This window comes from Hypanus sabinus, chromosome 25 (assembly GCF_030144855.1).
Source record: "Hypanus sabinus isolate sHypSab1 chromosome 25, sHypSab1.hap1, whole genome shotgun sequence".
In the NCBI taxonomy this organism is placed as follows: domain Eukaryota; kingdom Metazoa; phylum Chordata; class Chondrichthyes; order Myliobatiformes; family Dasyatidae; genus Hypanus; species Hypanus sabinus.
In genome coordinates this window covers 15,482,363-15,508,997 of record NC_082730.1, presented here as the reverse complement: position 1 = coordinate 15,508,997, position 26,635 = coordinate 15,482,363, and the positions used below count along the sequence as shown (strand labels likewise).

Sequence of the window (26,635 nt, the reverse complement as noted above, 5' to 3'; positions counted from 1 at the left end):
CCGCAATCCCAGCCATTTACTGTGTAACCCTGTCCTAGCTGAAAAGTAACACTTCACTACTGCCGAGGTTAAATTCCCCATCCATTACCCAGCCTACTTTTCCTGTTGAAAAAAACTGATGTTAGAAAAGTTTCTTCATAATTTTCATTTCACCTACTAATTACTAACCTGCCTGATAACTTCTTATCCAAATTGTTAACATAGATAACAAGCAACAGTGGCCCCAGCAGTGATCACGGCAGCACACCACTGCTCACAGGCCTCCAGGATGAAAAACAACCCTCCAGCACGACTTTCTGATTCCTATCACTAATCCAGTTTTGCATGTGATGACTGGTTCCTCTGTGAAAATGTTGTACAACACAGGGACCTGGTAGTACAAATGCATAATTCCCTGGAAATGAAGACACAGAGACTGGGTGGTGAAGGTGATGTTCAGTTTGCTTACAGTCATTCTTCGAGGAAATGACTACAGGAGTTATGATGTCATTTTACTGTTTACAGGAGCCTGGTGTGACAGCACTTGGAATAGGGTGTGTAGTTCTGCGACCTGCTGTACACAGGGTGCAACTAAGTTAGAAAAGATGCAGAAACAATTCACAAGGATGTTACAGAGACTGGAAGGTTTTGATGTAGAAAGATGGACCAGATAGGCCGGGGCCTTTTTCCTTTGAGTGTTCAAGGCAGAGGAATGACCTTACAGAGACTTATTAAAGTGGTCATGCTAAGCTTGTCATAGATGGAGGTGGAAGTGGCGATAAGATCTCATTAACTATAAAGTGCTCCAAATGGTGTATGTCTCTAACAGCCTCTGATAACAAAGTCCACCTCTTGGCCCTCAAGTGTGGCTTAGCTACTAGGCAAGTGGAACTGTTTCTATTGAAAAGAGACGGGGCACAGGCGGCCCACTGGTGCCTCAAAACCAGTTACTTTTGGCAGGTGGGGCTCGTCAGCCTTGGTCGGCAGTCTGCTTAGAAGGAAAACTGATTTTAAACCTCTGCTGCCTTGAGGCCATACCCGCCCACGGGAAAGGTTTCGGGAGTAAACTATGAGGAAAAAATCTGAAGCCAGGATTACTAAGACTATTTGATGTTGTTTACAACTTTACTCGGGCAACCTCTGCGATGACACTGGTGCCAAGCTATATTGGCATTTGTCCTTCCTTTTGACGACATCAGTGACATGGAGAGGGGGAACTCGCTGCATGGACAACAGCTGGTTCTTCAAATCTTGCTGCCCAGGCTTGTGTCATGGAGAGGACACAGTCCACCAGAGGGGCAAACTCATGATGCCCTGGGATCGATGGCTGACTACTACCAGATCAGAGTCATTTTTCCCAATATACGGGAGTCTGAAATAAGAGTACACAGTTTTAAAGTAGAAGGGAATGGATTTAAAATGAATCTGAACGACAACTTTTTCACAGAGGGTGGTGTATGGAACAAACTACCAGAAGCAATAGAACACAACATTTAAAAAATGTTTGGATAGATAAATTGATTGGAAAGATTTCTGGTCATGCACGTGAAATGTGGAGCAACAGGAATAGCTCAAGTAGACAATTTGATCGGCAAGTTGGGCCAAAAGGCCCTCCTCAGTGCTGTAAAACTCCATGACTCCAAGGCAGAAAGACAAAAAGTGTCAGATTCCCACCAGCTTAACATGTGTTCTTGGCAAAATGCTGGAGTCTGTAATTAAGGAATTAATATTCAGTGATTTAACGCAGATTAATCAAATCAAATGAAGTCAAAATGGTTTCGGGAAGGTTAAATTATCTTTGAGGCATTTATTAGCCTTCATGATACTTGGAGAGGTGTGTTAGCATGGATTAAAAACCAACTATTGAATCAATAAAAAGAGTCAAAATAAATGGATCTTATTCACGCTCAGAAGATGCATATTGTGAACTGCTTTAAGTTTCCACATTTGAAAGTTTCCTTCTTGGTCCTCAAGATTTACTTAAATAACTTGAAGAGAAGGCAGATTGTCAGATGTCCAACTTTGACTGCAGGAACCATGAACCGGTTTTCTGTCTGACGCTATTGTATTTTGTGAGGTTATTATGGGTTCTGGTAATACATCCGGAGGGTTGTGGTGTGGTAGAGACAGACTGGTATTCAGGCTTTGACCTAGTTAGTTAGTTCAGTTTAGCTGAGGGGGAGTGAACTGGTGATAATATATATATTTTTTTACCACTAATTCATAACTTTCCTGATTCGGTTATGCTAATTTTGAATATCACTGTACAAGATCATTTGTTTTACTGTTTTCAAAATAAAGAATCAAAGTACTTTCTTCGACTTGGAACACAGTTATTTGGAAATGCATCATACAGCTTAGAGTCCTTGACTCCCTAAGTTTTTGGTTTGTTTTCAAGTAACCATTACATTGCCAATGACATAAAAAAAGTGTGGGTTGATGATGATATCAGGGCTCTCCAAATGTGTATAGATAGATGAATGTGGGGCCAAAACATGGTCATTGGGACAGTATGAGGTTATGAACCTCAAAATAAGGAACCTAAAAACAGACTGTTATCTACAGTACATTAAAAAAAAAACTGCAAATGAGTGAAAAAAAACATCCAGGTGTCTACTGAACAAATAGAAAATAAAGTTTTTGGATCATTGTTTTCAAGGAAAGCAAATGGTGTACAGTTCTTTATTGCAAGAGGTTTGGAGTTTTGATAGACTGAATTCCTGTTGCACTGCAGGCAGTGTTGTTGAGACCGTGCCTGGAGTAGTCTGTGTAATTTTATTCATCCAGTTTAAGGACGGATATACTGATTGAAGGAAGTTCAGAAAGATTTATTTGGATGACTCTTGGCTTTTGGACCCACAGCTCCAATCTGCTAATTAAATTCGCCAATGTCATTACATTGACTGGCCTTATCTCAAATAATAACAAGGCGGTCAACTGAGAAGAAGTCATCACCTTGTCAAGAAAACAACCTCTCATTCAATGTCACAAAAACAAAGGAGCTGGTTGTGGACTATAGGAGAAACGGAGACAGGCTCACCCCTATTGTCATCAATGGATTTGGGGCTGAGAGGGTTAACGGCTCTAAGTTCCTCAGTATACACATCACCGAGGACCAGCTGTGTGGTGAAAAATGCACAACAGGACCTCTTTCAATTCAGACGGTTGAAGAAGTTTGGCATGAGACCCCAAATCCTAAGGACTTTCTACAGGGGCACAACTGAGAGCATCCTGACTGGCTGCATCACTGCTGCAGATGTGAACTGTACTTCACTCAATCTCAGGACTCAGTAGAGAATGGTGTGGACAGACCAGCGCATCGATGGATGTGAACTGCCCACTATTCAGGACATTTACAGTGACAGACGTGGGCCCAAAGTATCTTTGGGGACCCAAATCATCCCAATTACAAACTGTTCCACCTGCAACCATCCTAGAAACGGTACCACAGCATTAAAACCAGGACCAACAGTCTCTGGGACAGCTTCTTCCACCAGGCCACTACACTGATGAATTCATGCTGATACAATTGTATGTCTATGCTATATTGACAAATGACTATAAATTGCACATTGCAGATTCAGACGCAGACACACCATAAAGGTTTTTACTCCTCATGTATGTGAAGGATATAAGGAATAGAGTCAATGAATTGCATTCAATTGATGTTGGAAACTAAAGCTGACAAGGCATTTTGTAGCTTCATAAAACTTTGGGTAGGTCACATTGAGAGCAATAATAAGTAGTTCTGTTTGCAACCCTGTTGGAAGGAGGTGGATGTTCAGGAGAGGGTAAATGCCTTGCTAAAGTCTACGTAAACAACATCCACTGCCTTGCCTTTATCCACTTTCCTGGTAACCTCCTCGATGAAATCTGCAAGTTTGGTTAGACATGTATTACCACACACGAAGCCATGATGACTATTCTTAATCAGCCCAGGTCCATCCAAATATGATATATCTATCCGGTCACTTAGGTTACACTCCAGTAACTTTCCAGCAACTGATGTGAGATTCACTGCCCTACAATTTCCTAATTTATGCTTAGAGCCTTTTTTAAACAGCAGAACAACATTTGCTACTCTCTGACCCTCTGGTATCTCTCCTGTTCCTAAGAATAGTTTAAATATGTTTGTCAGGGCCCAGGTATTTTCTGCACGTGTCTCCCATGAGGTCTGAGGGAACACCTTAGCAGGCCCTGGGGATAGATCCACACCGATATGTCTCAGGATAGCGAACAGCTCCTCCTCTGACAGGGTGACATTTCCTGGAGTTCAGAGGCAGGAAAATACACTGAGCTTTCAACTGGAAATTGGTGTCCGATCCGTGGATCAGACCCTCCACTGGGTGAGAGCAACATGAAAGGAGTTTCTTTACCCTTGTCAACTCACTGCAGGGCTCTGTACTGCTGTGGAGCTTCAGGATATTCCTGCTGCCCTGACTCTTCCCAGAGAAAATATGAATCAGACATTTCAGTGGAGACATCAAGTCAATCAATGAGAAACCTACCGTCAGATACTTGTAGATGCACATCAAATGCTGGATGCTTGCCAGATGTTGTAATTCCACATCTGTAATGTCCTGTATCATTAGAGACAAGATTCTCCATAGTAACCGTAAATATTCCCTGGGATGTGTTATCTCTAATTGTCATTCTTCCAGACTGCTCATTTGTCTCATTTGTATTCAATAATGACGTGCATTGGCGATCCCGGATGTGGCACAAATACTTTGTGTGTGAACGGTACATTGGTGCATAGTGACAATCGATTGTGACCGCTCTTCCCACAACTCCTCTTACTTTATCTTCTGCCCATAAAGCACCTGAAACTGAGAGAGAAGTTTCTCAGAAAATGCACAGGTAAAATCAAATCAACACAGGGAGATACAAGACTCCAGATCATTTCATGTCATTTACTGTACAAAGGTGTAAAGGAGAAAAAAAAATTATTATCACATTGGATCTGACACAAAAGATAAGAAATGCAATCATAATAATTAAAAATAAAGATATTTTATTTAAAGCTGTCACGGAGTTCTAAGGAATCTGCTACACTGTCAATTGGTACAATTGAATTCCACATGGAATGAGAAGACAACAGCAACGTCACGTGCTTCCAGCTCTTCAGAAGTAATGACCTTTATTAGATTGGAGTCGTAAGTGTCTCTGCCCACTAATGTCTCAGAGTGTTTCCACATTTCTGAGTCAATAGATTACTGATCCAGTCCCATTCCAGGCAGGGGAGCACAGGATCAGTGGTAACTTACTGGAGGTGATTGTGTGAGTCAGGATCTACCTGAATTTGCAAAGGCAAGATCTGATTTTGGATAGTGAACATGATTTTATGCATGGGAAATCCTCTCTCAAAGATATTTGACTGAGTTATCTTTGAGAGATGATCAAAGGAACTGATGAGGACAGATCCTTAGAATTAGTAATTGAGTTTAGCAAGGCTGATGACCATACCTTACAAGGTCAACTGATCTGTAATGTGAGATCTCATAGTAAGCTCGCTGGATGGATGCTGAATAGGCTTGATGGAAGCAGTCAGATTGTGGTGGTGGAGTGTTGGTTTACTGACAACTTCAGACTTTATCACCGGTGGTGTGTCATCGGGATCAGTGCTGTTATTTGTTAACCATTCTCATTTTGTAGTGGTGTGCTACATGCAGCGCTAAAATTACGACACGGAGTCAGTAACTGCAGTCGAAGAAAAACTTTATTCGAAATACCCAGCCTTGCTTTTAAGCCTCCCTCAACCTGCCCCCCATGGCGCAGAGGCTCCAAAGCTCTGTGCTCGCAAACCCCCGTAGGCTATCTCCCTTAGCCGGAACGCTGGCTAATTGTGAGCCGGTTCGGATGTGCCAGGAAATGGGTCGCCGCAATTTGTCATTAATATTAATAATTTGGAATGAAAATGCAGATGGCATGATTTCTATGTTATGGATGACGCTGTAGTGGAGTGGACAGTGGACATGAGTTGTCTAAGTTTACAAGAGGATATCGACAATGAGCTGGTGTTCAGCCCCATTACTCAGTGCCAGCAAGCTCCCCCCACCTGAGCCTGTCCTGTCTGCTTACATTTGATCCATCTCCCTCTCTTCTCGGTACTACCGTCATAGAAACATAGAAAACCTACAGCACAAAACAGGCCCTTCGGCCCAAATAATTGAGCCGAACATGTCCTTCCTATCGAAATTGCTAGGATTACCTACAGCCCTCTATTTTTCTAAGCTCCATGTACCTATCCAGGAGTCTCATAAAAGTCTGTATCATATCCACCTTCACCACCATTTCCAGCAGCCCATTCAACACACTCTTCACTCTCTGTCAAAAACTTACCCCTGACATCTTCTCTATATCCATTCCCCAGCACCTTATACATGTGTCCTCTTGTGGCAACCATTTCAGCCCTGGGAAAAAGCCTCTGACTATCCACATGATCAATGCCTCTCATCATCTAATACACTTCTATCAGGTCACCTCTCATCCTCCGTCGCTCCAAGGAGAAAAGGCCGAGTTCACTCAACCTGTTTCCATAAGGCATGCTCCCCAATCCAGGCAACATCCTTGTAAATCTCCTCTGCACCCTTTCTATGGCTTCCACATCCTTCCTGTAGTGAGGCGACCAGAAATGAGCACAGTACTCCAAGCGGGGTCTGACCAGGGTCCTATATAACTGCAACATTGCATGATTTGTCATCTTTTATTTGCACAAAAGTATTATTCGCACGATTTGTCATCTTTATCACATTGGCTGTTTTTCAGTCTTTGTTGTGTGTGGTTTTACATGGATTCTATCGTGTTACTTTGTTTTGTTGGCAAAGGTATGGTGCATAATTACAGTCTTTATCTCAGGGTAGGGGAGTCGAAAACTAGAGACCCTTGTCTTAAGGAGTGAGGGGAAATTCTTAGCGAGTCTGGAAAGGCAGTCTTTAGCACACAGAGCAGTGTGTATGTGGAAAAAATTGGCAGGGATAGTGCTAGAGATGGGTACAAATACACCATTTAAAATATATTTGGACCAGTTCATGTACAGGAAAGTTTTAGAAGGATACGAAGGGTGATTGATAAGTTCATGGCCTGAGGTAGAAGGAATCAATTTTAGAAAACCTAACATATTTATTTTTCAACATGGTGCCCTCCTACATTTACACACTCAGCCCAGCAGTCATGGAGCATATGGATCCTTCTTTGTAGAAGTTGGCGCCTTGGACTTCCAGAAGTGGTCCACAGCATGTGTGATTTATAAGTTCGTGGCCTAATGTAGAAGGAGATGAATTATTAACTTCATCCTTTCTGCATAATCACTCAAAGAGCTAAAACTGAATGTGCATGTAACTAGAGCTGTGGACACTTTCTTGAGGTCCAAGATCGATATGCTCCACGACTGCTGGACTAAGTGTTTAAATGTAGGAGGGGACCATGTTGAAAAATAAATGTGCTAGGTTTCATAAAATTGACTCCTTCTACCCTAGGCCACAAACTTATCAATCACCAGTCATTTAGGGCAATTGCAGGGAAATACACAAAGCTCAGAAGACACTGTGGTCAGCATTTAAGATTTGGGGTGAAGCTCCTCATTCAATAACCTATAACTCTGTAACTCTGCAGCATCCTCTCTAAACTGGAACACACTTTTGAAAGGTTAAATTCAGAACTCTATTTCATTGCATAGATGTGACAGCTTATGGAATAACAGCCAATCAGATTGCACTTCAATGTCAAAATTCAAAGGTCAAAGTACATTTATTATCAAAGAATCATATACAACCAAATACAGCCTTGAGATTCACCTCCCTCCTGGCAACCATAAAAAAATAGAAACGGTTAAAATAAACTGTCAAACACCAAATATGCGGGAAAAAGAGCAAATCAAAGTAAGCAAATAACATATGGAACTGAAATTCATAATACTGAGGCCACAGCAAAGAAGCCAGTCATCACTGTAGTCGATTCATGAGCCTGTTAATTGCCAACCAAGGCCTCAGTTCAACGAAAAGACACATAAACCTTCCTATGCATCAAGCTGAATACCAGCCCATCCCTCACCTAGGACTGACAATCCTTTAGTGTTTAAAAGGGATTTGAGGGCTTATTTTCCTTATTGTAATCATGAAACACAGCAGCCTTGTTCATAGAAGGAATGGATTTCCTTCTCATGTCTCAAAGTGATAGTGATTTTTTAATCAACAACCAGAAACTCAGTTTCAGCAGTTAATACTATACCTGGGCTGCTCAGATAGTCACAAACTAAAGATGACCAAATACAATGAGACCATAAGACATAGGAGGAGAATTAGGCCATTTGGCCCATACAGTCTGCTCCACTATTCCATCAAGGCTGATTTATTACCCCATTCAATTCCATTCTTGGGATTTCTCCCCATAATCTTTGATGCCTTCCCTAAACAAGAAACTATTATGTATGCTTTAAATATACTCAATGTCTTGGCCTGAAAAGCCAAGTATGGCATTGAATTCCACAGATTCAACACACTCTGGATACAGAAATTCCTCCTCATCTCTGTTCTAATGTACGGAGTCTGTACATCCTCCATGTGGAATGTATGGGGTCTCCCTGGGTGGTCCTGTTTCCTCCCACAGTCCAAAGACAGACTCATGAAGAGAATTAGCCTTTGCAGATCACCCTGTGATTAGGTTACAGTTAAAAAAACATAGAAACATAGAAAATAGGTGCAGGAGTAGGCTATTTGGCCCTTCAAGCCTGCACCTCCATTTAGTATGATCATGGCTGATCATCCAACTCAGAACCCTGTACCTGCTTTCTCTCCATACCCCCTGATCCCTTTAGCCACAAGGGCCATATCTAACTTCCTCTTAAATATAGCCAATAAACTGGCCTCAACTGTTTCCAGTGGCAGAGAATTCCACAGATTCACCACTCTCTGTGTGAAGAAGTTTTTCCTCATCTCGGTCCTAAAAGGCTTCCCCTTTATCCTTAAACTGTCACCCCTCGTTCTGCACTTCCCCAACATTGGAAACAATCTTCCTGCATCTAGTCTGTCCAATCCATTTAGAATTTTATACGTTTCAATAAAATCCGCCCCCAATCTTCTAAATTCCAGTGAGTATAAGCCTAGTCGATCCAGTCTTTCTTCATCTGAAAGTCCTGCCATCCCGGGAATCAATCTGGTGAACCTTCTCTGTACTCCCTCCATGGCAAGAATGTCTTTCCTCAGATTAGGGGACCAAAACTGCACACAATATTCTAGGTGCGGTCTCACCACGGCCTCCTACAACTGCAGTAGAACCTCCCTGCTCCTGTACTCAAATCCTTTTGCTATGAATGCCAACATACCATTTGCCTTTTTCACTGCCTGCTGTACCTGCATGCCCACCTTCAATGACTCGTGTACAATGACACCCAGGACTTGTGGTATCTCCCCTTTTCCTAATCAGTTAATTGGGTTTGTCGAGATTTCCTTTGGTGTTGTGGCCTACAGGGCCGGAAGGACCTACTCTGTACTCTATCAGGAAAGAAATAAAATAAAAGGATGTCCTTGCATTCTGAGGCTGATTTTCAGGCATGATTTCCCCATTAGGAAACCATACTTGATCATATACCTCCAAGTACCCCAAATTCCTGTTCTTAATAATAGACTCCCACATCTTCCCAACCACTGAAGTCATGCTAACTGGTCGACAATTTTCTTCCTTTTGCCTCCCTCCCTTCTTAAAGAGTGGGGTGATATTTCCAATTTTCCAAAACTTTGAACTTTCCGGAGTCTAGTTATTCTTGAAAGGTCACCACTAATGCCTCCACAATTTCTTTATATAACTCTTTCAGAAACTTAGGGTGTAGTCCATCTAGGCCAAATGACTCATCTACTTTCAGAACCCTCAGCTTCCCAAGAATGTTCTGCTTAGTAATAGCAATGACACTCACCCCTGCCCCTGACGTTGCTAAATTCCTGTCATTCCCACTAATATTTGCAATATTATAAGTCCTTCCCTTTGCTTTTACGAGAATTAGTTGATATCTAGTCTAGACTTTTCAAAGTGAAGCCAGAGGTACTAATGGAATGTTCTCAATTTCTCTGGGTGTGCAAGTCCAACTATGTTTGAGATGTTCCACATCTTCCAGGAGGAAGTGACAGACTTAACTGTTCACTGCACTTTATTTCTACCCCATGGAGGCTGCAATGTGTAGCTTCTACAAATGCAAAGAAATTCCTTACCCTCATTAGAAGTATAAGAGTAGTTGTAACAGAGTAACAAAAAAAAAAATTCAAATGTATCCTCCCTTGAAAGGAGAACGTACTGGTGCCATTGATTTCTGTCACATAACTGCAGATCTTTCCATTGTTGAAGACTGTCACATTAACCATTCCACTGGATCTTGCTCCAAGCCGATTCGAGGCTCTGCAGTAATATTGATAGTGCTGGTGGTTGAAGGATTGACAACGCAGAGCCAGTTCATTGGTGCCTGATACCTTTCGATACCCAGATGAGGTTTGTTCATGCCAGCTGTACTGAATGGGAAGGGATCCCTGGAGGGACTCACAGGAAACTGACACTGAGCCCCCGAGACGTGAGACATTTGCTGGTGACAGATATCGAAGCACAGGAACGGACACGGGTTCTGTGGGAAACAATTAAACAATCAGAAACTGAATGAACATCTGAAAATCATAGACTCTTCTGCTACTTCTTAGGTACGAATTTTAACCTGATCATTAGTGCAAATATCTAATTAGTCAATCAGACCATCAGCAACTCAGCCCGTCAAAGCATGCAGAAATATTCAACAGTTTCAGTCAAAGTTCAGGCCAAATATCAGAATGTGGAAGTAATGTGATCTAAGAGCCTTTGATCTTGAGATTATTGCAGGTGCCAGACGGGGTAGTTTAAATATCTAAGGAACTACTAACGTCCTGGGATTTTCACACACAACTGTCTCTAGAGTTTACTGAGAATGGTACGAACAACATGAAACAACATCCAGAGAGCAGAAATTCTGTGAACAAAAGTGCCTCGTTACTAAGAGAGGTCAGAGGAGAATGGACAGACGGGGTCGTGTTGACAGAAAGGTGAGAGGAATTCAAATCACCACATGTAACGACAGCGGTGTGTTGAAGAGCATCGAAAAGATCAACACGTCATACCTCGAAGTGGATGGGCCACAGAAGCAAAAGACAATGAACATACACTCAGTGGCCACTCTATTATGTCCAGGAGGTTTAAAGGCAGCAGCTTGTGAGATATCTGTAACATGTTTTAGTGGCTTTGAGGAGAGAATGAAATTGTAACTAGGTTCTGAGACCTGCTGTATAGAGGGAAACATTTGGCACTGATATTAATGCAGAGATAGTGAGGGGTGGACAGGGTCTGGATAAAGATCATGAGACATTTACTTTATGGAAGGCACAAAGTCAATCACTGAGAAACCTACCATGAGATACTTGTAAATGTACATTAAACATCGGATCGGCATCTGGTGTTGTAATTCCACAGCTGTACCATCCTGTATCTCCAGAGTGAAGATCCTCCATAGTAACATTAAATATTCCCTGTTCCGGGTTATCTGTGATTGACACTCGTCCACTCCGTCCATGTTGCCCATTTGTTTCCACTAAAACTGAACATTGACGAGTCCATCCGTGGCACCAATACTTTGTGTCTGAGCGGTACTTTGCTTCATAGAGACAATCGATTGTGATCGCTCTTCCCACAACACCGCTTACATATTCCTCTGCCCGCAATGCATCTGAAACTGAGAGAGGCAATTTCAGATTTGAGGAAAAAGGTACAACTAGTGCAAACAAATATTTTTGAACATGACGGTGAAAACAGGTGCAGGTCATGCTCAGCATGTGGTCCATGACACCACAGCCAATGATTTTGATGTGAAGTGCAGTCAGTGCTGTTACTGTGTCAGTGCTCTCTCCCCTGTGTCAGTACATTGTGGGTTCACTTCCCACTCCAGAGTCCTGAGCAGAAACCCAGGGCTGACCTTCCACTGCAGTACTGAGGGAGAGCGGCAGTGTTGACCTTCCAGTTACTTCACATTATGCTGCCTCTGAAATGTCCACAAAGATCCCAGAGTGTGTGTGTGTGTGTGTGTGTGATCAGACAAGTTTATAAACTGCAGAAACAGACCCCTCATGATGTCTGAAACTGTGTCATCTGGATCTGAAGCAAATTGTAAATATTGTACCTATCAAGTATTTTTATGTGTAGTTAGAAGGTGATGCAACAGTGTTCATTAGTACTTTAGTGTCCAGAGATCCAGGTGTGATTCAAATAACTTTTGGGATACTTGGAGAGCTAAAATACTATTTATTATTTCTGGAATTGAACAAAAAAAGCACATATCAATAATGACAATGATGAACTGCCAGATTGTCAAAATCCCATCTGGATTGGAAAAGCTTTTAGGGAGAGAAATCTCTCATCCCTAAAACCCTGGTTTACTTTGACTCCAGATCTTGTAACATTCTCTGCTAACTGCACCACTGGAGTGGCCCAGGAAGAACTCTTATGTCGAATGGCACAGTGATCCCTGCAGAGTGATATCAGATTCCAACAATGGAAGATCTTATGTTCTCGCTTAACAGTTTCCAGGAGATTTCTCCACGTGGACATATTCTCCCCACACCTGGCCCTACACTATTCCTCTTTTCTCTTTATCTGCTTCTACCTCTCACTCACCTCCAAACAGCATCCTTTTTCCACCCCATTCCATTTACCTGTTGTGCTTCACCATTCCTCAGCACCGACTAGCTTGAGGACCCAGTTCCACACCTCCACCTCTCCTATTTACACCCTCTCCCTCTCTACTCAGACATGACGCAGGGTCCTGACACAAACCGTTGACATTTTTCCTCCCTCTGACAGATGCTGCTTGACCCATTGAGTTCCCCCAGGAGTGTGCTCTGAACTCCAGTTTCCGACATCTTTGTGTCTACACGTATTCAAGCACTGATATGAAGACATTGTATGATCCCCAATCCAATATTGATTCTGCAGTTGTCCAGTGCTGTCTGTAACTCACCAGGTAGGAAACCAATCAGAAGAATCAATGTCCACAGCATTTTATTCACAGAGACACAGCCAGGATCAGTCTGTCCGCAGAGAGAAATGACTGAAATAAAAATAAGGAAGAAGGCGACAGGAAGTTTGATCAATAGAACTACAGTAACACAATTGGTGTGTTGTCTGTGACAATCTGAAAAGTTCTTTGTTATATTTAGCAGGACAGGAACATTTAAACAATCCTCAAAGACTGAATGAAATGCTGAGATGTGTTAAAGTATTATACACGAGCAACAGTAAATGTTCTAATCTGAAATCAAAATAAACAACTGGAGGTGACCTGAAAAAGGGAATTAATCTGAAGTGTTGACCACTTGACTCCGGAAATTCCACTTATTTTCTGCTTGATTGATAATGTTAGTCGTTGTGTGGCATTAGGGAAAGTGTTCATGGTGAAAAGTTAATGATGGAAAGAGAAAGAGACAATGTTGAGTGTTGTGAGTATGAGGAGAAAGTTTGATGGCTCTGGGCCTGTACTCACTAGAGAATAGAAAAATGAGGGGGGAGATGGGGAATCACATTCAAACCTATTAAATATTGAAAGGACAAGAGAGAATGGATGTGGAGAGGATGTTCCCTATGATAGGGAGTTCTAGGATCGGAGGACAGTGTCTCTGAGTACACGCACATTCCCTTAGAGCAGAGATGAGGGAAAATTGTTTTAGCTGGAGAGTGGTGAATCTATCAAATTCACTGCCACAGATGGCTGTGGAGGCCAATTCACTGGATACATTTAACGTGGAGATTGTTAAGTTCTTGAATATTAAGGGCATCAAAGATCAAGGGGAGAAGCAGGAGAATAAGGCTGAGAGAGACAATGAATCAGACATGATGGAATGGTGGAATAGACTCAATGGGAAGAATGGCCTAATTATTCTCCTATGTCTTTTGGTCTTATGATCTGCTATTACTGGCAAAATCTAGTGAACCTCTTCTACAATTCCTCCAATGTTTCCACATCCTTCATGCTATGCTGCAAACACAACTACACTCCAAACTAAAGAGTGAATTAACCTTACTTTTAAAATTTGCAACATGAATTCTCATATGCACAATGCTAGTCCATTGCCATCAACTCTCTTTATCAGCTACTTTACAATATCCTTCTGTTCCAGATTTCAGGGAGTTATGGACATACACTCCAAGATGTGTACATCATTCTGGATCTTGCCTTGGTACCCCCAGCACTCGGGGCAAACCTTTTTCTCATTGTTACCATCAGTTAGGAGATACAGAAGCCTGAAGGCACACACTCAGCGATTCAGGACCAGCAGCTTCCCCTCTGCCATCTTATTTGTTAATGGCTATTGAACCCGAGAACACTACGTCAACTTGTTAAATATATATTATTTCTGTTTTTGCATGATTTTTAATCTATTGAATATACGTATACTGTAATTGATTTACTTATTTGTTTGTTATTATTATTTCTCTTCTATATTTTGCGCTGGTGGGTGGCGTAGTGGCATCAGTGCTGGACTTCGGAGCAAAGGCTCCTGAGTTCGAATCCTGCTGACTCCCTTGCACGCTTCCCATCCGTGATGGGTTGAGCGTTGAGCTAGTAACTCAACCTCGTAAAGATAAAAAAAAATCTGCTAAAAAAACGCTGTCATGACGGCTTCCCGATAACTACACTTTGAGTTAAGGACTTTCTTCTCTTCCTCTTCTTCTTCTCAATTAGGTGTTCAATTGAACTGCAACTGCTAAGTTAATAAATTTCACAACGCATGCCAGTGAGAATAAACCTGATTTTCATTCTGATTCTGATAATTCAATCAAATCTGTTTTGAGGATCTTGCTGCTGAGGAGGGAGCGAAGGAGGAAATAGGTGTGATGTTGAAGGGGCTTTTCATGCAAACTCAGCATTCAGTACCTCACTTCATTCCTTCTCCTCTCTGAGAGCTGTGTCTGCTCTTTGAAGGAAACTTTAAAGCTTACCTCGCTGAATTCTGTTCCATCCGTTGGTGCAATTTCAAGAGCTCTGATGGAATTGCACTTTGATGTGAGGGGAAACCAAGTGAATGGGATTACACAGTCACAATGGAGTAAAATATATGTCAGATCTGTTCTTAAACCAAATCAACTCCATTTTGACAGGAAATTGTCTGTGTTAAGTAGGCGACCTTTGCAGTTTCTATTTCTCATAGAATCATAGGGCACAGTAAATGTACACGTCCCACTTGTCCAAGGAGAAGACATTTCTATCTTACCTAGCTCAGCTCCATGGTCTCTCTTTCCTCTAACCCTACATACCTTTGCTCAGACTCTCAGTCTCTAGCATCACAGTATCCCTGTTCACCAGGTTAGATCTTTCCATGTCAGTTGAAGTGTGATCTATCCAGATTCATGCTGTGCAATTCTCTGGGACAGTTGAAGTCTGAGGAGATTATCAATACAAGGGATAACAATTCTCACATGTTACACATGTTGGAGAAGTAATACAGAATCAGAATCCAAATTAGTTTTAATATCACCCACATACCATATGTCGTGAAATCAACCGTAGCAGTCCTAAACGTGAATATTCGATGATTACCATCGGAGCTCTACACAGAATCACCACTTATCGGTGCCATCTCGAATTTAAGCTGAACGATGTTAATTGTTTAACTTTAACTTCATTTTAAACACTCGAAAATCTGCAGACACAAGAAATCCAAATCGACTAACAGAAAGTGCTGAAGGGAACTCAGCAGGTCAGGCAGCATCTGTGGAAATTAATAGATCGTCGACATTTTGGTCTGAGACTCTTATTCAGGTCTGAGAAGGAAGTTGGAAGCTGTCTGAATAAAAAGATGGGGGACAGGAGGAAGGCTCTCTGGAAGGTGATCGGTGAAGACATGTGGATGGCAATGGTGGTACAGGCTGTAAAAGAAGGAATCTGATAGGAGGGTTGAGGGAACCAAAGGAGAAATGGAAGGAAAAGGAGACACAGGGGAAGGAAAAGACAAGGAAGAAGAGAAGAATGGCCTCAATCCAAAGTGTCAACTATCTATTCATTTCCATAGATTCTGCCTGATGTGCTGAGTTCCTCCAGTACTTTGTATGTTTTGCTTTTAATTTCATTGTAGTGTGAGGGTTGAGGTGATGCATGAATGTGGCTGATTTATATTTTCCTGAATTTTTGTTGCTGACTTTACAATTGTTTATAAACAATTAATTTCACATTGCATATAAAGAGACAAATGATAAAATAATTCAGTATAGATGGAGAGCTTTTGTAATTTTGGTTTTGTTACATTTATTTTAGGGGAAAACAGTGGCTGTGAATATTAGCTGTGAATGATATCTGCTTAAGTTCAGTACATTGTAAAGTATGAGTGCTGACTCCATTGCATCAATCATTGTTGTCATCTGTGTGAAGTTCACCCACAGTGAAGGATGTCATCAGAACTTCTGCTTTCTTTAATTGTCTTACCAAACAGAATATAGAGAAGTAACAAAAGATGCTACAGCCTGTCAGAAGTTCTCGCCTCTTCCTGCATTGCCCCATCACTTCTTGGAAAGCTTCTCAACAGCCGTGGTTCAATATGCTGATGAGGACTAGTGCAGAGATACAAAACATCTTCAGCAAAGTGTTTCTGTTTCAGCAACTAGATCACTGAACAACAATAACAATGTGGTAAAGAAAAGTGAAAAGGCCACTGAAGCATTGTGTTTAAACCTGATTCCAATGCTGTGCAAACCTATAAGTACAACGGTGGGATTGTAAAACGTTTTCTGTTCTGTTGCTGAGAAATCATACAGACACTGCAGCTTTATGTGGTATTGGTCAGACTGCATGTGGAATATGGTGAACAGTTCTGGGCCCCTTATCTTTGAAAGGATGTGCTATAATTGAAGAGGGTTTAGTGGAGGTTCCTGAGAACAATCTGAGGAATGAAAGGGTTAATGTATGAAGAGCATTTGATGGCTCTGGGTCTGTATTTGCTGGAGTTTAGAAGAATGAGTTTGGTACAGTGGGGTTTCTCCTTGAAACCTCTTGAATAGTGAAGGGCCTAGAACCAGGATGAGTGTATGTGCAGAGGATGGGGATCTCATAAAAACATTTAGAATGCTAAAAGGTCTGAACAGATTAGATATGGCTAAGTTACTTCACATGGTAGGAGATTCTAGGACAAGAGGGCATGATTTCAGGATTGAAGGATGTCCTTTTAGAACTGAGATGTAGAGAAATTACTTTAGTCAGAGGGTGGTAAATCTGTGGAATTTGTTGCCACAAATGGATGTGGCGGTTACGTCATTGGGTGTAATTAAGAGATAGATAGATTCTGGATGAGCCAGTGCATCAAAGCGTATGGGGTGAAGGCAGGAGAGTGGGGATGACTGGAAAAAATAGATCAGTCAATGATTGAATGGCGGAGCTGACTCGATGGGCCGAATGTACTACTTCTGCCTCTATATCTTATGGTCTATTGATCAGTGTCAAAAAGCCAAATTAAATCCACTGTTATTCAATTTTGTAAAACAATAAAACATGAAAACTTCCAACGGGGGAGAAAACTTTTTGTGGACTCTGTACATGTACTGTATGTGTCTAAGAATCTCTAAAAGTCCCTGTTTCTATCAGCCTCTACCACCATGTCTGCAATGTATTCCAGGGACACACCACTCTTGTGTCAAAAAAAGACTTACCTCTTACGTCTCCCTGAAACTTTCTTCCGCTCACCTGAAATGGATCATTGTCAGCATGAGAAAGAGTTGCTGGCTGTCCACTCAACCTGCACTCCATAATACAATGATCGAACCAGTGTTTTACCAAGCTGGAAGATTACGTCATGGTTCTTGAACTCAGTCCCCTAATCTACTGAAGTCCAGCCCATCCTACACCTTTTTAACATCCTTTCAAATTGAACAGCAATTTTGGGGTATTTACAGAATTGGAACCGAATATCACTCTGGACTTCCACATTGTTAATATTTCTGCATTAAATTTGTAATCTGCATTCAAGTTTGATCACCCAAAGAGTAGAACTTCACATTTTTCAGAGTTAAACTCCCATCTACCATTTCACCTCCAAGCACTTCAACCTTTCTATGTCATCTTGTAACTTACAAAAATCTTCTCTACAAACCAACACACCAACAATCTTTGTGTCATGTGTAAACATATGTACATACTTTGGACTTTTGAATTAAGTAACATTACCAAGGCTTGTTCAGATGTAGAAGTGTCCATAAGTCAGGAATTCATAACCTAGGACGGAACTGTATCATCTTTTATCTTACAGGACATTCCACTGGCCGGATCAGCTTTCAATTCTGACAGTCTTCCACTTTTTATCCAGATCTGAGGAGGGGTCCCTGACCTGAAACTGGGTTCAGTGAAGGGACTTGGCCCAAAACATCAATTGCTTAATCCTTCCTGTAGATGCTGCCTGATCTGCTGAGTTTCAATACTCATGTGTGTTCAATTACCATTTCGGAGTGAGATGGGAAATCTGGCTGAATGGTATCACAACAACCATCTCTCACTGAACATCAGCAAAACCAAACAGCTGATTATTGACAGCAGTATCATGTATCCAGAGGTCCATGAGCCAGTACTCAGCAGGGCATCAGAGGTGGAAAGGGTCAGGAACTTTAAATTCCTTGCTGTTATCATTTTAGAGGATCTGTCCTGGGTCCAGCTTGTAATTGTCATTACAAAGAAAGTACAACAGCACATTATTTACTTAAAAGTTTTCAAAATCAAATTGTCATCAGAAACTTTGGCAAAGTTATATATATGCACAGTGGAGAGTATTCTTACTGTTTGCATCACGGCATGGTATGAAAACACTAATGTATTTGAATGGAAAAACCTACAAAAGGTAGTGGACACAGCTTAGTCCCCACAGATATGCCCTGAACACTGTTAAGTACATTATCACCCTAAAAACATCATGAATCTCACGGTAGTATATGGTGACATGAATGTATTTTATAATAAATTTACTTTGACTTTGACTAATGCAGCAGTTTGTCAAAGGCCTTCTGAAAATCCAAGTAAACACCATCCACTGATGGAGAAACTCTCCTTTCTCTATCCAGCCTGTTAATTCCTTAAAGAATTCCAATAGATTCGGTAGGGTAGATTTCTCCTTCAGGAAATCATGCTGACTTAGGCCTATTTTATCATAAGTTTCCAAGTACGCTGAAACCTCATCGTTAATTATAGACTCTAACATCTTAACAATCACTGCAATCAGGCTAATTGGCCTGTAATTTCCTGCCTTTTGTCTTCCTCCCGTAAAAACATGAGTGACAGTTATAAATTTCCAGTTCTCTGGAACTATACTTGCAAAATCATTACTCATGCTTCCAGAATCACTTCAGTTACCTCAATCAGAACACAGGGGTGCAGTCCAGGTAACTGACCCTGTTTCACAATGTCCTCCCCTCCTATTTACTCTATCTTCCCTCTCCACTCACACTCAATGCAAGGTCTCAAACCAAACCGTCGACAATTACCTGACAGACGCTGCATGGCCTGCTGAGTTCCTCCAGCTTTCTCTGAACTCCAGATTCTGACGTATTTAGTGTCTACATATATTCAAGCACTGTTCTGGATACAATGTAAGACCCCCAAGCAAACATGGATTATGAAAATGTCCCATGCTGGACATCACTCACCAGGTAGGAAACTAATTAGAAGAATCGAAATCCACATTGATTTATTCACGAGGCTGATCGGTACTTCACAGAGAATAATTACTGTCAACAAATAATAAGGAAGAAGAGGGCAGGAAGTATAGTTGGAAACCACAGTGAGCTAACAGGATGACATGCGATCATATGACAAGCAACAAACAGAAAATTCAGGAGGAACTCAGCAGGTCAGGCAGCTTCTGTGTAAATGAACACAGAGTTGACATTTCGGACTGAGATCCTTTATCAGGACTGAAAAGGAAAGCGGAAGACAGCAGAATAAGGGGGGGGAGTGGGTGGTAAGGGGATGCAGGCTAGCTGGAAGGTGATCGGTAATGCCAAGTGAGTGGGTAAGGTAAAGAGCTGGAGAGGAAGGAATCTCATAGGGGAGGAAGGTGGACCATTGGAAAAAGGGAAGGAGGCAGACAACCAGGTGGAAGTGAAAAGTAGGTCAGTTGAGTTAACAGCCCAGATTAACAAAAGCTCATAATTATATTTGAAGAAATAAAAGACAGTTCCCAACAATTTGAATTGTGAGACAACAGAAACAGTAGATGTTTGAACCTGGAGCAAAAATAAACTGCTGGAGGTGTCATGAAGCAGGGGCTTAATCTGAATTGTTGACCACTCTGCATCTGCAGATGCTCTCTAACTCCCTAAGTTCCTCCAGAAGCTTTTGTTCTTGCTTGAGATAAAATGTCAGCTGTGATGAGTCATCGAGTAAAGGCTTCATGGAAAACAGTTTACTGGGGATGAGAAAAGAATGACAGGAAGTGAAAAGGAGGCCTTAAGAAGTTCAATTGTAGCTCAGATCAAATATCAGAATGGGAAGAAAAGTGATTTAAGGGACTTTACTGTGGAATGAATATCGGTGCCAGATGGAGTAGTTTGAGTATCTCAGAAACTGCTGAACCCCTGGAATCTGCACACGGTACAGTCTCTAAAGTTTACAGAGAATGGTGCAAAAATAATAAAAAAATAAATCTGTGAGCAGTGGTTCTCTGGATGAAAATTCCTTGTTCATAGGAAGGTCAGAGGAGAATGTCAACCTATTTCAAGTTGACAGGAAGGGACAGTATCTCCAAAAAAATGCATTACAATAGTGGTGTGCAGAAGAGCATCTCTGAACACATAACAAATCAAACCTTTAAGTGGATGGGCTACAGTAACTGAAGACCACAAATTTATAACCAGTGGCACTTTATCAAGTACCTCCTGTTGAGTTTATGTTAAGTGTTAATTTGGGTGTGAGAGGAATAGACCCTCCACTTCCCCCTTCTGTTATCAATAGCACAGGGGACTTAAAATAAACCCTCAGCTGTCGCAGTTGATGCAAAATTTGTTCACAGAGGCAGAGGGGAATGTCTGAGTGTCTCTGCGCCTGTAACATTGAACAATCATGCAATGACAAATCAGTCCAATGTTCAAATTTAGAAGAATAAGAGTGGTACATATTTAAGGCAATTTAAACTTTTATACAAGATTTTCTAAATCAAATAAAATAAATGGATACAATTACCTCCCCCATGTGACTGGTTTCTCCTGCTGATCCCTCTATCCTTGTACTGATAATGGATTCCCATCAAAAATGCATTCGTCGGCAGTCTGCACGAGTGGTCACAAGGTAAATGTCAATTCTGCTTCTACATCGTTAGCTAAAATTTTTATGATGAACGTCAGTAATGTTCTTCACTTGTTGCAAACTATAGTCATGGAGTCAGAGTGTGAAGCATGGAGTCTCTCCATTTGTACAAATCATGATGGCCAGTCAGCTGTCTGCATTTTGCATTGGCTAGAGTAGTTAACAAAATGTATATCATGTTTATGGTTTGTTAACAGAACATGAAAAAAGGAAGCAGTTGCTTGCTTCTGCTGCTTATAATTTCATAAACTTCTCTCTGATGCCTCCTCATTCTCCAGCGAAAACAAACCCCATTTGTCCAATCTCTCCATACAGTTTATATGCTCTAATCTGGAAAATAAGCAGATGACGCTCTTCTGCAGACTGCCTCTGAGGAAAGAACAGAGCAGGAAACAGATGTGATGTGGAAAGGACTTTTCATGCAAACTCAGCATCCAATACTTGGCTTCGTTCCCACTGAAGGTTGTGTCAGTTCTTTGAGGCAACTTTAAAACTTGACAATCATGTGACAGCAACTCAGTGCATAAAAGCAGGCAGACAGGGTTAAAATGTTCTGTTATTCAGATTAAATATCCAAATGGGGATGAAATGTGAACTAAGTGACTGCGACTGTGGAATATTTATTGGTGTCAGACAGGGTTGTTTGAGTACCTCAGAAAATGCTGATGTCCTGGAATTTTCAACACACAGCATTTTCTAGAGTTTTCAGAGAATGGTGCAACAAAGCTAAAAATAAAACATAGGAGTGACAGTTCAGTGGACAAGAACACCATGTTAAAGGGAGAGGTCTGAGGAGACCAGCAGACTGGTTCAAGCTGCGAGGAATGGGACATTAATTCAAATAGCCATACATTACAACAGTCGTGAGTAGGAGAGCACCTCTGCATGCACAACAAATCAAACCTCGAAATGGATCGGCATTAGCATCAGAAAACTACAAATGCACCCTGAAGTGCTTTGTGATAGTCCACTGATAGGATCAGGCCCCATTTTAAGCATTCCTTCCCTAAGAGTATTGACAAGCTCAGGTTCAACAGGTCCACATCCATCAGTGGGGCAACTACATCTGGAACTATCTGTGGCTGATCAACACTCATGAGATAACTGTGACCTGAAGAGGTTATGGACTCAAAACCGACTCTGGTTACATTGCATCACTTCCTCTCATACCAGGTAAAGGATATTATGTCACCTGATCATTTGTACCTGATTTGTACCTGAGTGAGTAATCTATGTTTTCTAACTTCTTGATTACAACAATACAGTTCCCCTTATTTCATTTTCAAATCAGATGATTTATTGTACAATCATGGGTTACAGTCACAGATCTGCTTTGAGATACACAACATCTCCTGTTTGGAATTTCACACCCCGTTGATCGATACAAGCTGCAAGAAGTTGTGCATCACTCATTTTATTCAGCTCCCTATATTACTTTCAATTGCTCTTTGTCTTTTAACACCCTTGTACAGTGACATCAATTGTACCCAGATTGAATAATTCTTGTGTAGCTGTATTTCTGAATACAGAAACAAAATAAGAGTGGAGTGTTCAATTGTAGCGGCTTCTATGAGCTCAACCAAATGCGTTATTGTCCATTTCAAATGTAGTTTTTACAATCACCAGACCATGCTGGACATTAATTATTTAAATGTATTGCAGGCCTACCCCATCAGCGAGTTGCTCATTGGTGGAGAAACTGACGGAGCAGGACTCAGTGTGGACCGTGATGCTGTCTGTGTCAGAGAGGCTTTGCTGCGCAAGGAAGGAGTGCATTCTATTAGCAACTGATCGACTTCGTCCCTTTCCTTGTGATTGCAGGAACTTGTTGGACATTGTTACTGTGAAATTTGGTGAAGCTGAGTCACTGATGTATTGATGGATGGCAGGGGAGTTGCGCGGCCTCGGCTGCTATGAGGGCTAGATCTCAAGTCATGGTGTTGCCTGTTTACCGCCTCACAGGAGAGAGGCATCAGAGTCAGTGTGCTCCACCAGAGGTGGTGTAGTGCAGCATTGAAGCTGGAATCGGTGCTGCCTGCCACCCCCCTCCCAGTGTTTGCTTGACAGAAGACAAGTCATATTGTATTAAATTACAGATTTCTGCAACATTCATGGACTCATGATCTTGGACTATATTTTGTTTGCGTACCCGTATTTTTCTGATAACATATGTGTTTGCTGTCTTATTTGTATTATACATGCTTTGTGCTGTGTGTGACTTTTATTTTTCTTTTTCCAATCATTTTATTATTATTATTATTAATATCAACATAATAAGATTAATACATAGATAATGGGATTACAAACATATAAATTTAAACTTAACATGAAAGGAAACATAAGTAACAGTTACAATATAAATGAGTCTTCCCAAACCATGGACGATACAAGTAACATATAAACAAAGCAAAACTAGGTATATCATAATATATATTTAAAAAAACAGAAAAGAGAAAAAGAAAAAAAAATTATGCTAGAAAAACTAATCTAACAACCTAACTACTAATAAGGAAAAAAAAAGAAAAAAAAAGAAAAAAATAATGAAAAAAGGGCTGTTTATAATATCTAACAAAAATACAAAATCATCAGTGTCGTCAACTCTGATCCTCTCAACATATGTAAAATCAAAACTGGAAAAACAAATAGGCTTGGAACAGGGTCACATTACATCTTAGGAAAATATTGAATCTCCATATCTTTTCAAATTTAATAGAAAGGTCAAATACAACACTTCTAATTTTTTCTAAATTTAGACATAACATAATTTGAGAAAGCCAATGAAATATGGTAGGAGGATTAATTTCTTTCCAATTCAACAAAATAGATCTTCTAGCCATTAATGTAAGAAATGCAATCATTCGACAAGCAGAAGAGGATAAATGGACTGAATCCATCATTGGTAAACCAAAAATTGCAGTAATAGGATGAGGTTGTAAATCAATGTTCAATACCATGAAAATAATATCAAAGATGTCTTTCCAATATTTTTTCAAAAGCGGGCAAGACCAAAACATATGAGTTAAAGACGCTATCTCAGAATGACATCTGTCACAAATAGGACTTGTATAGGAATAAAAATGAGCCAATTTATCCTTGGACATATGAGCCCTATGCACAACTTTAAAATGTATTAATGGATGTTTAGCACATATAGATGATGAATTAACTAATTGAAGAATTTTATCCCAATTTCCAATAGGAATAGTAAGGTTAAGTTCTCTTTCCCAATCACTTTTAATCTTATAGAAGGGCTCTGAACGTATCTTCATAATTATATTGTAGAGTTTTGATATTACCCCTTTCTGAGAAGGATTTAGTTCAAACAAATTCTCCAAAATACCCGAAGACACAAGATTTGGAAAGGTAGGAAGTACAGTATTTAAGAAATTCCTAATCTGTAAGTAACTAAAAAAATGAAATCTAGGCAAATTACATTTATTAAATAATTGTTCAAAAGACAAAACAATTATCCAAAAATAAATCAGAAAATCATAGTAATCCTTTAGTCTTCCAAGCTGAATAAGCTTGGTCTATAATAGAAGGATAAAAAAAGCAATTGGATACAATAGGAATATTTAAAACAAACTGAGTCAACCCAAAAAGTTTCCAAAATTGAAACCAGATACATAAAGTATGTTTAACTATTGGATTGTCAATTCATTTCTGCAATTTAGAAAGAGAAAAGGGAAGAGAAGACCCTAAAATAGAACCCAGTGAAAATCCTTGTACAGATTTAATTTCCATGTTCACCCAATGAGGGCTAAAAGATAAATCCCCATCCTTTAACCAACATATCAAATATCGGATATTGACTGCCCAATAATAAAATCTAAAATTAGGCAATGCCAAACCACCTTCCTTCCTTGCCTTCTGTAAATATTTGTTACCTAATCTAGGATTTTTAATCTGCCATATATATGAGGAAATCTTTGAATCAACATTAGCAAAAAAAAGATTTCGGAATAAAAATTGGTACCGTTTGAAATATATATAAAAACTTGGGTTAAATTATCATCTTAATAGCATTAATCCGACCTATCAGAGATAAAGATAATGGTGACCATTTAGTAAACAAACATTTAATCTGATCGATTAGGGGTAAAAAATTAACCTTAAATAAGTCCTTATAATTTTTTGTGATTTTAATCCCTGTAAATAAAAGAGTCATTAACTAATTTAAAAGGAAAATTTCCATAAATTGGAACCTGTCTATTTAAAGGAAACAATTCACTCTTATTAAGATTTAATTTATACCCGGAAAAATTACTAAATTGAGCCAACAATGATATAACTGCAGGAATGGATTTCTCAGGATCAGAAATAAATAATAATAATTCATCTGCATATAATGGTAGCTTAAGTATATCCGTCCCACGAGTAATGCCAAAAATGTTCGGTGATTCTCTGATAGCAATTGCCAAGAGTTCTAAAGCAATATCAAATAATAATGGACTAAGAGCCTTGTCTAGTACCCCAAAATAAACAAAAAAAGGGAGATCTTTGATTGTTAGTAAAAACCGAGGCTACTGGAGTATGATATATCAGTTTAATCCAGGAAATGAATGTCGGACTAAAATTAAACTTCTCAAGCACAGTAAATAAGTATGGCCATTCAACTCAATCAAATGCTTTCTCCGCATCTAATGAAATGACACATTCTGAAGTGCTATGTGAAGGAGTATAAACAATATTCAATAATCTCCTAACATTGAAAAAAGAATAGCTATTTTTAATAAAACCAGTTTGATCTTCCGAGATAACGAGGGAATACCTTCTCCAACCTGGATGCCAGTAACTTGGAAAAGATCTTGGAATCTACATTCAATAAGTATATTGGTCTATAGGATGCACAGTCAGTAGGGTCTTTATCTTTCTTCAATATTAAAGAAATGGAAGCTCTATAAAAAGATTGTGGCAGATTACCCAATCTAATTGCTTCTTCAAAAACCCTGCATAACCAAGGAGAAAAAGTAGAGGAAAAACATTTAAAAAATTCTACTGAATACCCATCTGGACCTGGTGCTTTCCCAGAATTCATAGAGAAAATAACCCCTTTAATTTCTGCATCTGTAATAGGAGTTTCTAATATTTGTATTATATATGCTTTGTGCCGTGTGTGACTGTTGGTATTCTGTTTTGCACCTTGGCCCCAGAGTAACGTTAGCCTGTATTTATGTGTATTCATGTCTGGTTGATTGACAATGACTATGAACTATGAATACATGCCTATCTGAAATGAAATCGGTGAATAATAGAAATACTCAGTAGGTCAGACAGCTTCTGAAGAGATCAAAGTCAAGCTAATACTTCATAAATTTGTTCTGA

At 40.2% G+C, this 26,635-nt stretch overlaps 1 protein-coding gene across 1 annotated transcript in view; it reads right to left on the bottom strand.

Moving 5' to 3' along the window:
• Window positions 1–26,635, bottom strand: part of LOC132380899 (uncharacterized) — a 179,259-nt gene that overhangs the window by 16,950 nt on the left and 135,674 nt on the right. The window contains 3 exon segments of the mRNA XM_059949817.1: window positions 4,488–4,808; window positions 10,265–10,585; window positions 11,396–11,716. Coding sequence (XP_059805800.1) covers window positions 4,488–4,808; window positions 10,265–10,585; window positions 11,396–11,716 — 963 coding nt within the window.